This window comes from Lipophrys pholis (assembly GCF_963383615.2).
Source record: "Lipophrys pholis genome assembly, chromosome: 21".
Lineage (NCBI taxonomy): Eukaryota > Metazoa > Chordata > Actinopteri > Blenniiformes > Blenniidae > Lipophrys > Lipophrys pholis.
Window position 1 is genome coordinate 7,846,397 of NC_137649.1, and position 13,885 is coordinate 7,860,281.

The following is a 13,885-nucleotide window of genomic DNA, read 5'->3' on the forward strand; positions in this document are numbered from 1 at the left end:
AATCCCTTTACATGCTGGCAGAGGCCGTGGGCCTGGAGCGGGGGGCACGCCGGCGCCTGATCCTCCCTTTCAAAGGTTAACCTGATTCTGATTGAGTGTTAAAACCCACATACGGTCTTGAATAGGAATCAGCAAAGCAACCTGCGCGTAACTAATCAATATGGTGGCGGGGTTGGAAAAGCCAGAGTTCAACTTGTAACCGAAGAGCAAATAATCCTTTTTTTTTTTAATACATTTTTTTTATTTTTTCAATGGGGAAAATAGACACGGCCGTTGGATTTGGTTGAAAATTTTTCTTTCTTTGTGTCTGTTTTTTCCCATTATATATAAAACTAAAGCTGCATACATTACAGCTGAAGCAAAAGCTTATAAATAAAAGCTCTTTGACGCGCCAGTCAAAGAGCTTTGGGAGGTGGTGGATTATCACTCAAAAGCAGAAGAGAAGACGGTTTATTTCTGCCATTTTTCTTTTGTTATTATTTCTGTGTAAAATTGACCTCTTTGCTTTAGAGCCAGTGTGTTTTACAAGTATTCAATTTGTATAATTATTATGATGGAAAAATATTCCATATTACATCATGCGTAATTATTTGCGCCTTGAAAATCATTAAAAAGAAAGAACATTTTCAGTACAGATTACAGTTTGTAACATCAACCTTGGAGCACCACACACTGCACAGCTTGAATCCCTTGTCACCCGCTCAAGCTTCTTCTTCTTCTTCTTTTTTTTTTAAGACAGGCTGCAAAAAAAAACAACAACCAAAAAAAAACCAAAAAAAAAAACCCTGAACTGCAGCAACTGTAATTACATTACAGTCCCACACAGCCACACACAGACGTGGCTTTGAGCTCAGCACGTCTGCCGCCTGCCGCGGGATGTTAGAGGCGTGTTGCCATGACGACCGAAAGGGGAACACACAGGAAGGGGGTTAGGGTAGAAGAGAGGAGGAGGGGGTGCTCGGCGATTGAGGAAGAGAGAGAAAGAGGAAGAGAGAGAGAGAGCGAGAGAGAGAAGCAGGCATGCAGAGTTTGCCGGTGTCTTGACAGTGTGTGAGCGGCAGAGAAAAGCAGCAGCAGACTATTGGAGTAGGAACGTTTACCAGGGGGAAACATCCTCAAACCTGCTGCTGGAGTGAAGCAGCACACAGACACACAACTACCAGACAGCTGTGTGCATGGTAGGCTTTATTTTCTCTCACAATAACTCGTGTTCAATTTGAAGCTTTTTAAAAAAAATGTCTTCGTCATAATCTGCTGAAAAGGAGGACGCAGCTTCACGCATATTCACACGGTCCGTTCTTAATCTCTGCTCGTGACGAGGAGTCACAAATAAAATGTCCTTTCACCACTGTGTGTGTGTGTGTGTGTGTGTGTGTGTGTGTGTGTGTGTGTGTGTGTGTGTGTGTGTGTGTGTGTGTGTGTGTGTGTGTGTGTGTGTGTGTGTGTGTGTGTCTGTGTGTGTGCGCAATAGAGTCAAGTTGGACCAGTGTGGTGTTTTCCTCAAATAAAAAAAAACAAACCAAAACAAAAAGGACGACTCAGTCAGTACTTCTCATTAGTGGAGCATCAACTTGTGTGGGATGACAGGTGATCGGCGCGGCACTCAGCAGCGCCGCGCTCAGAGGCCGTGTGAGGTGAGAGATTATGTTGCATGAATGGGAGAGAGAAGACAGAATAGATGAAGAGGGATGTATTGTGAAAGTCATGGCCGTGTTGGATGAAAGGAACAGAGTGGGAAAAAAACAAAACGCTGCAAACTCCTGATATGTGTTTGCATCCATGCAGACAGTCCACTTCATTGATTGTTTGATTGTGTGGGTGTTCTGGGTGTATGTGCTTTGCTTTCACATCCTGTGTGAGTGTGAGTGTGTGTGTGTGTGTGTGTGTGGGGGGGGGGGGGGGGGGGGGGGGGGGGGTGCTTTGTCTCTCTCTCGCTCTCTCTTTCTCTTTCTCAGTGCAGTAATGATATTTATTGCAATCTTTGCAGCTGTAGAGGGGGAGGGGTGCAGAGTAGTACAAAGCTTGATGTGGCTTTGTTTCTTCTATTTCCACGAATTTCTGTGTGTGTGTGTGTGTGTGTGTGCTTATATGTGTGTGTGCTGATGTGCGTGCGTGTGTGTGTGTGTGTCTATATGCAGTCAATCTCAAATGCATATCAAAGTTTCCGCTGCAGCTCTGCTGAACCAGTGTTGTGAGCTTTATAAACGCTGACGCCTCTTACTTTCGGTTTTTTCTCTCTCTGGTCTTGCCGCCTCTCAGGTCTAATGAGTGGCTTTCCCGCCAGCTCGCAGATGCAGACGTCCACTCTCGGCCCTCAGTTCATGGTGGGGCCCCAGGGTAAGGTGCCGGGCAGGAAGCGAGGACGGCCTCCTGTACGCAAGCTGGAGTTACAGAGTCGCTATGTTGAGCCGCTGTCGCCACTCAAAGTCCCCAAGAAGAGAGGCAGGAAGCCTGGCTTTAAGGTCAGTCAGTGCCTGGTTTAGTTATTAGATTAAACTAGATCACCAGGTTCAGACAGTCTTCACCTTCACCAAAGGAGAGTCGTATTTTCATGTAGCAGTGTTACAGACCTGGATTTCTTTATTTTCAGCTGTTGGCGTTCTGCTTATCTTTGGTTTTGCTGACCCAGTGTCTTGATCTCCATCTCTTTTGTCTTCATGCATGTTGCATACGTCCAACTAGAACTTTGAAAACTGGTCTTTAGCATTGAACTTGTAGTTATTTGTATTGTTGGCAAAATATTGTGCATTATTCATTTATTCATTCTATGCAACAATAACAATCTCTGGTGTATTTCCAATAAACAGTATCATGCAAGATGCACAGTTATTTAGTCCCAAAGACATTCACACCTTAACTGTTGGTATTCATGAGTAATTATGTCATTACCCAATAATATTTTCTTAATGGCACGTCATCTAATATCCTGCAGCTCTATAATGTGTTTTTTTCAGATGATTAGTGAATATTCAACTTAACTGAGCAGCGAGTAGGAATAGATAGTAGGAGAGAGACTGAAAGAAGGATATTCAAAGTGAGCGCTCTGAGGTCACAACAGTGTGTTATAAAGTCAATTTACACCTCTACTATTAGAAAAAGAAATAATAAAAAAATGATAATGGAAATATATTGCTATTGGTGAGTACATTACTGTTTTATTGATTCAAGTTGTTTTACTCTTTCCAGTTTGAAACATATTTTTTCAACGTTTCTCTACATTATGTATATCTGTTATGATTAGTTGTGCTCCTCTGGCTTGCTCCAGCTGATATAACGAAACAACTCGCCTGGTGTATAATCTGACCCGTAACCATGTTGTTGTGTGTGTGTGTGTGTGTGTGTGTGTAGCTGAAGCCCAGGATGCTGATGTCTCCATTAGCGAACTCTCCCCCTGGCAGCACACCGGAGCCCGAGATGGGCTCCATCCCGCAGGACGCTGCCATTGTACCGCACTCAGCCACACCACAGGTCCTAACAGGTAACAAAGACCTTCGTCTGAACACCTTCATGAATACACCGATATGGCTCTACGTCTTCCTCCCTCTGAGCAGTGCTGCTCGACAGAGGAATATTTACAACTGAAGTCATTGCATTGCGTTTGTAGACAGTCAGAAATCCGCAGTTTTTAATGTCCGGAGAGTTTGTGGTGAATGAAGTCACATTAATAGAATAAGACAGATTTTTCACCTCCAGTACGGGAAGGACAGATATTTCCGAATATTTCTCCATTCACTATGCGCACCCAGCTTGTGGTGTTTTTTTTTATAACTCAATTCTTCTCTCCGCCTGCTTCCCAGCCTTGCCTGTGGCTGTAATTCAGGGCTAAAATACACATTTCTGTCTTTACAAGTGTCAGCGTGATGACTTTCTGCTTTGTGCTCTGAATACACCAATGACAGCGGAGTCTGCTGCTGGATGGGAAACGGCTCATGCTGCATGTTGAGACCACGTATGACTGAGGGTTCACTGTTTACTGTGCTTCCTTTACAACAAGGAATGTATACCAATAAACACAAACATAATTGATATTTCTTGAATAGAATGAAATCATTTTAACCTTTTGGCTTAACCAGGAGGCCACCTGCATTATTGATGAGCTGAAAAGTTGTTGGCACAAAGGCAAACAGATTCTGAGGAATTATTTACTTCTTCTCATCCATTTCCACCCAAACACTGTCACAAGCAGCCACGGCTTTAAACATGGCTGAACCTGGAGATTACTTCTGCATTGAAACATGTAACCGCCGTTGAATATTGTATGTAAAAATCCACTTAAATTATTCAAAAATGCCGTCTTGTGCCTCTTTCTCCTCCAGCAGAGACACCGATGCCAGGTGATTTCTCCTTCGAGCCGCCGTTGGACTCCAAGCGCTACGCTGTAGATCCGACTGACTCTGCCTTTAACCTCATGACTTCACAGTACCAGAATAAGTACTCGTACCGCGGGAGCAGCTGCTCGGCTCCCATCGGCCTGTGCAGGCAAGCGTCCAGCCCAGCGAGCTTTCAGGACGGAAACAGAAACGGTGAGGCTGTTTTTATTTATTTGTTTTTCCTTCTATTTTTTGATAAGGTCAGGAGGGAGGCCTGTTCCCAGCAAGGATTTCTCTAAATCTAGATCTCTATCAGTGATATAAGAGTAAAACTAGTACATTCATTAAAGTACACATATTTACAAATGAAAATTAGGATATGCCTCAGAAATCCTTAGTGTAACAGCAGCAGCATTTTAATCTCTATTGGAAGTCATCAGACATTTGACACTATGACAGTGGAAGAGAGGAGGAGCGAGTTTGATCTCAAAATGTCATTTTTTAAACAAATATTTGACACAGATGAAGAGATAAATGAATGGCAGTAGATAAAAGACAAAAACAGGCCCAACTATTTATCTTTTTATGTAATAGGATCTTCAGCAGATGAGTAATATTTGCCTCTTTTTATGATGTTACGACCCTTTGTGGAGTCCAATGTCACTTTTTTCAATGTGTATTGTCACTTTCCACCCGACTATTTATTTATTTATTTATTTATTTATTTATTTATTTATTTATTTATTTATTTATTTATTCATTCATTCATTCATTTATTTATTTGGGTGCATGTTTATTTATTTATTTATTTATTTATTTATTTATTTATTTATTTATTTATTTATTTATTTATTTATTTATCCCTTCCCTAAACTTGGTGTAATTGAGAAGTGAGAGAATATGTTCAGAAGCCCTATAACTGCACCAATCTGAGGAGCATCAACACAAACATCACATCACAGAGGACAATTTAAATGTTTGTAAAAATGAACTCTGTCTAGCATTTGAAAAGTCTTATAATGTGGCTCCTGGTTTCCAGGCTTTTAAAAAAAGATATATTTTGTGCTTCTCCACTCTGGAACTAAAAGTCTTTTTTAGTTTGCTTGAGCATAAAATCTTCCCTCCGCTGTGCTCTCTCTCTCTCTCTCGCCTCGCAGCTTACAGCCCAGACTCCGGTGAGAGTAAGCGCCCCGCTGGTAAGGACCCGTCCAGCTGGGGTGTAGAAGACGTGGTTTGGTTCATTAAAGATGCTGACCCTCAAGCTCTGGGACCCCATGCTGAAACCTTCAGGAAGCATGTAAGTCCACTTAATGGAGTGGCTTGTGATATGGTCTGGAATGGTATTTTTTATATGCAATGGGTGTTGGATAGGGTAATACTTTCAAGAGTTTTACTCTAAAAAAGAAAAAGTCTGACCTGCAGCTCAATTTTTCCATCAAGGAATATTTTTACAGAATCTTTTAAAGACAGTAAAGCCTGTCCCAAAGATGCCATATGTGACGCTTTTAACTCCCAATAAGTAACTCTGCTGCCTCCCTCAGGCAGTGCAGGACTCGATGATTAGAGCCTGATCAGAAGATGAAATGAGCTTGATGTTTCGGGTGTTTTGGTCACGGCGCTCCGTGTTGTGTTTCAGGAAATCGATGGCGACGCTTTACTCCTGCTGAAAAGCGAGATGATGATGAAATATCTGGGACTGAAGCTGGGGCCTGCGCTCAAACTCTGTTACCACATCGACCGGCTCAGACAGAATCGGTTGTGATGTGACTGCGCAGTGTTTTCGCCTCGCTTTTAAAACTGGACCGGTGCTGAATCCCTCAAGCTTTTGTGAACAGTCAGCAGTACGTCAAGAACGACCTCTGAGCCAGACTCTGTACACGGCGTAACATCGTTACTGTACATACGATGGTTATTTACTACGAAAGCTGTTATTTAACTTCCCATTCTTTGTTTTCTAGATACCTGGAAGGCATTACCTTGTAAATACTTTGAATCCAGACTGAAGGCAGCTAGTGCATATTGAAATATGTACCTGTCATGACTGTATGACTGTCAACGTCATGTATTTGTGTTGATGGTAGTCACCGACATTCACCTCCTAATACCTCCACAAGCAGGGATCATAAGGAGCTCAGTGTCCTTCATGTTTCCTTTTTTTTTTTGGTATTTTTTAATCTTATGAGGACATGTTAAGATGTTTTTTTGTTTTCTATAGATCTAGAACAGACATGGGCAAGTGTCAGTAATCCCCATTTTTTGCAAGCCTGCAAGCTATTTTCCAAAAATGTTTATGATATCGGTTACATGGGTTATGAGCGGAGGCCAGTAATCTGAACCACATTTTAATTGTAAATCCTCTGCAAAATAAAACCTTAAAAAAAAATACATCTAAATGAACTAGAATTTACCAAAAAAAAAGAAGAAAAAAAGGTGAATTAATCCCAATATGTCCTTGTGGTAGAGGTGCTCGACAAGAATTTGGCCTTCTCAAAGTGAAAATGATTTTTTTCTTTTTGCCCTCACAATGGTCAAAGTTGTCCATTCCTGCTTTATAGTGTTCATGTTTGACTGCGACCAGCAGCCACGGTATTACGTTCCTGTTTTATTTCGAAATCTAAACCAAATACACCCAATTCCAGTGCAATTTTGTGAAAAAGTTTTTTTTTTAAGTCTCCCTGATCCTGAAATGTGTATGAACAGGCACAGAAAACGGTTCTCAATACAAAAGGAACTTCCTGTGAAACTGTATGTTTATTCAGCCCGTTTAAAAGTTGGATTCCATGTTTAATGTGAATGTCTTATTCCAGGTAACAGAAAGAATAAGTTCAGTTGAAACGGGAATGACAAGATGCTTCACCAATCAGAAGTGCCTGTGATTCCATGGTGCTCATAATATCTGGGGGGGACAAAAAGCTACTTTGTAAAATGTTGGCTTCTCTTGTTTTCTATTGAGTTTGACACAATAAGAGTCGATCACTGCCACTACAACCACAATACACAACACTGTAACCACATCTGAACATTTCATCAGCATTTTGTGAGACTTAAACACGTTAAAATGAGTCTTTTTTTTCATTTTCTTGAGTCAGTTTGAGTTCAGATGTCATCATGACTACACAGTATTTCATCTCAAGGTTATAAAAAATGCAAAAAAACCCCAAATGATCTTGTTCAACTTCTGAAGCATTAATGATTTTTTTTCTTTATACACTGCTTTTCTTGAGCAGACCAGGACAATACAGCTGCCAAATACGCTTTTGGTTTGTTGTACAAACAACTTGTAGACATTGTGATCGAACGTGCCATTTTTAAACTTTTGAAAGTGCTTTTCAAAGTATTTGCTATTCATTTAATCTCTTGTGTCTGGTGTGTTTTCTATACATTTGTCTAAGGACGATAAACAATCTGAAATATGGCGTGTGTGTCTGTGTGTGAGGTACTTCTGTGTTCCTTCACTGTTTCTAGCCCCAGCGGGCTTTATTAAATGTTTGCATTTCATTGACCAACTTAACTAATTCAATTAGATAGCTTTATTTAACCTACATCAAATCAATTGTTATCATTCATTTAAAATATCTTTCTTTTTTTGAATCGTTCCTGTGCAAAATTATATATTTTTTGGACTTATTTTGGAATATCTGACCATTTTAAGTAGCAGCGGTACAATAAAGTGAGACAAGCCAAAACTTGAATGAATAACGCAGAAAGAAACAGACAACCACACGCACACACATACATTGAATTTATGGTCACTAATGCATTTTTTTGGACTGTGGTTAATGGGAGACACAAAACCCACACATGCACAAGGAAAACATTCAGAGTCCACACTGAAAGGCCCCCAAGCCCAACTTAGACTTGAACCAGGCTATGACGCAAGAACACTAATCACTACTCCACTGCACATACAATAATTAAAAAAAGGAAATTAGCTGTGTTTTAAATTGTGTCCTACAGGGGAATGAAGTGTTTTGAGACTGGTTATAAAGGAAGACATTGTGTCAACTGGTTTTTAGAAGCGAGTCTGCACTAATGGTTAGCGCTCTTGCCTCACAGTGAGAATATCATGCTGGCCTACTCTCTGTGTGGACTTTACATGTTCTCCCTGTCTGTGTGTTTGTTTCCTCAGGGTACACCAATTTCCTCCCATAGTCCAAAAACATGCATATGAGGTTAAATGGTGACTCTAAATTGCCTCGGGGTGTGCATGTGAAGGAGTGTTTGTATTGTGATGGACTGATGACCTTCTCAGGGTGAAATATTATTAATTTCCTGCCAAGTATGTCTGCGAGGACATTGCAAAGAGATCCTTTTGGGTTTATTTCCCTGTATATAGTTATTTTATATATATCATTTATACCCGCATTTCAAAAGAAAAACATAAAAGATGTTACAACTCTACTTTCTTGTTTTTTTAACATGGTGTTGTCATATTTTTCCACCGGCATCAGTGATTGGTGTATGACGAATGTTCTCTGACTCATACAGAAAAGTCAGATCAACGTGGGAGTGTTGGTTCGAGTCCCGGTAGAGCCAGAGATCGTACGGTGTTTAAAGCAAGATAATTCGACATTAAGACAAATTCGACACTTTTGTCTATTTAGCTGAAATGTGCACCGTACAAGCGAGTAAAAATAAACATTACTTCTAATATCGCGAGATTTGCTGTAGTATCGCGCGAATCCACGTGACTCCCTTCCTGGTCTTGAATGACACACACACGCGGCGACACGAACGTGCGCGTCGGTCCGCGCACAGAAGGTGAACATGGCAGACATATCGGACAGGACGCTTCAGGTCGCCGTGGCGGTCTCTTTCGCCTGCGGCTTCGTGGCCGGCTGGCAGGCGAACCGCATGAGGAGGAAGTTTCTGGACTGGAGGAAGAAGCGGCTCCAGGACAAACTGTCAGAAACACAGAAGAAACTGGACCTGGCTTGAACGGTAAAGACACCGTGGTCCTGACAGCCAGGAGGGAAGATTGATGGGGTTGGTCAGTAAATCTTCACTTCCACAATGTCCAACATCCTTTTTTTTTTTTTTTTTCTTCTTCCTGTTTGTGTGCATGATTTATGGTGTGTGGATGATGTAACGTGGAGTTCTGGATCAGCTGATCATGTCTGGACCTGCCACCTGTCTCTCACAGGACACACACATCTGTCTCACAACACACACAGTTAAAATATCAAATAAGACAGGATAAGAATTCAATCATTTGAAATATTTATATGACTAACTGCAGAAAACACAGCAAACAGTAGCTACAAGAGGAGTTATATAGTTTAATGGCCACAGGAAGGAAGGATCCTGTTTTTGTTTTCATCAGTATACTTTATTGAAGTTGAAAAGAACAAACGTGGCACATGTTCCCAAATTAATATCGTCAACACAAATATAATCATAAGGGAATTCTTTCTTATCGACAAACATAGATGTTAATATGCAATTTAAGTTGCATATAACTTGAAAAAAGGAAAGCTGTGTGGCACTGTGGTGCATCTGGTTGTATTAGCTGAAGGTGCTCCTGCTGTTACTTAAATGCATATTTGAGCAACTGCTCACAGAAAGACTGAACGTAGACTCAAACTGGTGACTTTATCTCGATGCGAACCACTACACCACTATGCAGTGGAACTTTACATTTCTGGTATTCTAATGAGTGTTCCACAGAATATATATATATATATATATATATATATATATATATTTTTTTTTAATATGATCACCTCCCTCGCTCTTTGTGTAATCCGTGTATTATTCTCTACTTACAGGTTCTGGGGCTGTCTCCTTCCTCAAGCTGCTGGATCCTGGATGGTCCGTCCTTGTGGGGGAAATCTGTGCAAGGAACATTGCTGTGCTGCACAACCTGAGTGACTCTGCAACCCTTTGCCAAGCTCTGTGAAAACACAAGCAGTGGTCATCCACAGGCAGCATCTTTTGTCTACTGACACCGTTATGAGTGTGGGTTTTCTGTGTTGGTAGCCATTAGGAATCTATTTACTAGACTTATGTTTCTTTTTCAGTGTTATAATGTTATTATTCATTTGTTGGGTGAATATTGATCCTTCCAGTTTTCCCTTCTGTAGTTTCTAACCACGGTCAAACCAGCAATAACTTTATAAACTGTGATATATATAAACGTATATATCCCCTGTATAAACCATGTTTTACTGTATTTCCATATGGAAGCACTGTTCGGTAAAATATCAGTAATGTCCTGTTGTGTCAGACACACAAGAAAAACCTGTTTTCAGAAACTAGTTTCATTTCAGAATGATTTTGCATCGCACCACTGTCACTAGGTTATCCCTTTAAAAACAAAAAAACAACCTTTATAATTTAATGATGAAGTGAAAACCTTTTCAGACGTTGTAAGATGAGTTTGCCCTGACTTTAAATTGGCATTAAAAAGAAACGTGAGAAAAATAATTTGAGTAATACTATGCAAGCTGCAGCCACACTTTTAGGAGGTACAGTCTGGTTCATCATGTCAATCAAGATGTCATTAGATGAACTTGATCTGATGCCTGTTTAACTCCAATGTTAGACCTTTTAATACGTTTACATATTTGGATTCTGAGTGATAGTGCCACCTGCTGGATGAAAGTGAAACTGCAGGACACCAGCGAGACATTTAAAGGCATTTACACTTGTCCTTCTGTCAATCCAGCATCTTTACCATTATGTCTCACTCAGTGTTTCAGCCAAGCTCAGTTCACAATGCACAAAAGGTGGATTACAAAAAGGGTAATATACATTTTAACATGCTGTTTATTTGATGAAAAGAAACAAAACTAAATGATCAAGAGAGAATTTTACCGATAATATTTATTCCCTCCCTTTTTATGAGTGTAATGCTACTTAAAATGGCAATTTCATGACGCCTTTTCAGAAAAACCCAACAATCTTACATCGGTGACTGAAGGGGAAAAACTCAGCGGTGCTGGCTTTGTGCTGTTACGGTTGGTGGTTAGGGGATAGTAAAAGAAAAAATGACAGTACAGAGACGACAAGGTAACAGACAAGGTGTTATCAGACGGAAAGCTAATCCAGTCGCTGCAGGTTGTGATGGCTTTAGGAGGCACAGATCACAAACTTCCAGTTCTATATTGCTGCAGAGATCCTACAGGATTGTATACAGGGACTGGAGAGGGAGATACATAAAGTTTATGAATGTATGAAGATAAGCTCTGTGCATAAAAGTAGGTCTTCTAGCTATGAAAACCTATAGCAACTTAAGTAGAAAATTTCCCAGGGTCACGTGCGCCAACCTTAATTATAAACTCTGGAAAAAAGGAAATATCCTGATATTAAAGGTAGAAACAATTCTCAACTGCAGCCATGTTTATTCGTCCCAGGGTTTTTACAAATACGGACATTCCCCCCTCTACGTTTACAAAAAGTAACTTCGTTTACATGGACCCACATATTCCTGGTTCAGATATGAGCATGCCACACCTGTAGGGGGCAGTGTAACAAGAAGCGTGCAGTCAATCCAGCCAATCAGAATCTTATAGAAAGCCCGACGTCATGAGTAGCGCGAGTTATTTACTGATTTTGCGGCCACAATGGCGCATGGTTCGTTTGTTTGGAGTGATAAAGAAGCGGAGCTTCTCTTAAACGTGGCATTAGAGTACAAAGCAAATAAAGCCCACGAAGGTGTCGACTGGGAGTCGTGCCAGTCGAAATATCTGGACATATTGGAGCTGTTCCTGGAGCAGTACCCAGCAGAGACCTCGGAGGACTTCCCCCATCGAAAGCATGATGTGACTCGACCCATCCTCACGACAAAGCTGAAGGCGGTCAGAGGGAAGTACCGAACTGCGACTGACTCCGGGCGCAGGAATGGACACGGCCGAGTGGTTCTGCTGTACTTTGAACTCTGCGAGCAGTTGTGGGGCGGTTCGAGTGCCGACCTGGACGGTTCGCCATCACAACACCCGACTTCCCCGGCCTCGTCAACGCCGGGAGTCACCGGTACCGGTACCGGTACCGGATCAACAGAAGCGGATGGAGGTGTGGCCCCCATCGAGGAGGAGAGGAAAGACCTGCTTCCTGTATGTATTAATTTCTAACGTTTATTCAGTTGTAAAGTTATAACATGTTGTTATAATCTCAAAGTCTGGATTCAAAAGTTATTGCAATAACATCTGTCTCAATTCTAGTCAAAGATGTTTCCTTGCAATTAAAGTAAGACACATTACCCCAGTGCGAAGTTGTTTTTCCACTGGTTTCAAGTTCATTTTCACTGCAATACTTCTGTACGTTGACCTGTTTCAATATTGTATTTTGTTTTTTTTTGTCTATTTTGTAAAGCCTAAACTGAAGCAACACCGGCCGGAGAGGCTGAAGAGGAGACTGACACCCAAGGTCCAGTGGCAGAATGCCTTAGAAGAGGACCAACGTATGAAAAGGAAACTGGTTGAGATCCTGGAAACCGCCGAAAAGCAGGCCTCTGACAACTTTCAGCGAGTCGCTAATACACTGGATAGGCTCACCGAGACAATAAGTGCCGGCTTTGCTCTCCTGCAGCAGGTGGTGAACGCACCACCTGCACCTCCTTCACCTCCTTCACCACCACATTACAGCACAACGTATGAAGAAAAAGGTCCTTATGGGTGCAAACTGGAAGCTGGTCACATAAAAGAGGAGCCAGATACATGAAGGCTCTGCATCCCGTTTTGCATTCTGCGCCTCTAAGATGCCAGTAGTCTGAGAACTACAGTTTTTGAGGAGATAGTGACTCTTTAGGCTTTGATGGACTCATTTTTGAAGATGTGCGAGCACAAGAACATAAGCTATTTGAAAACGGAATGTAAAGATCTCAATACGACCAACTAAATAAGTGTTTGAAGGGTGGCACAGTGTTTTGAAGCTGACCTGGTTTTGTGTGGCATCGGTTGGGGTCTCTTACACTACAGCTTTCTCTCACAATCCTTAGATATGCTTTCTTGTTTCATTGATGACGGTTGATTGGCTGTGATTTTCTCTCTCGCTCTCTCTCTCTGTTACAATCTCTACTGACCTGCATTTGACCAGTGCTGTCTGAGTTACCTTCTCTAATCTGGATGAAGCAGGTGTTGTGGTTGGAAGTAAATGATATACATCAGAATTAAAAAGCTGTGGATTGCATTGGTCTCAGATAACATGTTGCTTTTATTGTCGAATGCTGTGATGGTAAGTAACAACTTTAAAGCCACTAGTGTCTCTTTACTAGTGGGTTGGATAGGCTCTGTTAGTGGACATTTTGTCCTTAAAGTTGATATACAAGCAGAAAAATGTGTCGAGGTTTCATCAAGCTTGACAAGGTCAAGCTCGAATTGTGATGGATGGAAAGCTGGAGCGTCTCTAAAACTGCAGCTCTAGTGGGATCTTCCCAGTTTGCAGTGGACTGTGTCCACCTAGATTGGTATGAGGCAGAAAAAAGAGTCAACAAAAAGTTCAAGGACAGCCACAGCCGGGGCTCATTGATGCACATGCTATCTAAACTACTGTCTGGACTAAAAGGATCTAGTAAATCTTGATGCCTGACATCCCAGCTCACCTTCTTATCAGGTGAGGAGCCCACACGGCAAATA

At 41.4% G+C, this 13,885-nt stretch overlaps 3 protein-coding genes across 6 annotated transcripts; all 3 read left to right on the forward strand.

The window, feature by feature from the left end:
* Positions 1–967: 967 nt before the first annotated feature.
* On the forward strand, positions 968–7,811 carry scml4 (Scm polycomb group protein like 4). 2 transcript variants are annotated; one of them, XM_080491173.1, is made up of 6 exons: positions 968–1,178; positions 2,260–2,462; positions 3,349–3,478; positions 4,317–4,523; positions 5,468–5,607; positions 5,947–7,811. In XM_080491173.1, exons 2-6 carry the CDS (start codon positions 2,265–2,267, stop codon positions 6,070–6,072), a joined length of 801 nt encoding a protein of 266 aa, XP_080347299.1. In that variant the 5' UTR covers positions 968–1,178; positions 2,260–2,264; the 3' UTR covers positions 6,073–7,811. The 2 variants fall into 2 exon arrangements, with proteins under 2 accessions (XP_080347299.1, XP_080347300.1); XM_080491174.1 differs by having other exon boundaries at positions 994–1,178; positions 4,320–4,523; positions 5,947–7,726.
* Positions 7,812–9,025: 1,214 nt separating this feature from the next.
* lnc.lemp (lncRNA encoded micropeptide) lies at positions 9,026–10,960 on the forward strand. Of its 3 annotated transcripts, none has more exons than XM_080490847.1 (2): positions 9,026–9,251; positions 10,079–10,960. In XM_080490847.1, the coding sequence occupies exon 1, from the start codon at positions 9,078–9,080 to the stop codon at positions 9,246–9,248; it is 171 nt and encodes a 56-aa protein (XP_080346973.1). In that variant the 5' UTR covers positions 9,026–9,077; the 3' UTR covers positions 9,249–9,251; positions 10,079–10,960. The 3 variants fall into 3 exon arrangements, 2 of the variants coding, with proteins under 2 accessions (XP_080346973.1, XP_080346974.1); XM_080490848.1 differs by having other exon boundaries at positions 9,026–9,296; positions 10,079–10,728; XR_013936445.1 differs by having other exon boundaries at positions 9,026–9,300; positions 10,079–10,218.
* Positions 10,961–11,820: 860 nt separating this feature from the next.
* LOC308126727 (uncharacterized protein) lies at positions 11,821–13,447 on the forward strand. The gene is made up of 2 exons (XM_080491303.1): positions 11,821–12,364; positions 12,624–13,447. Exons 1-2 carry the CDS (start codon positions 11,876–11,878, stop codon positions 12,969–12,971), a joined length of 837 nt encoding a protein of 278 aa, XP_080347429.1. The 5' UTR covers positions 11,821–11,875; the 3' UTR covers positions 12,972–13,447.
* Positions 13,448–13,885: the final 438 nt, after the last annotated feature.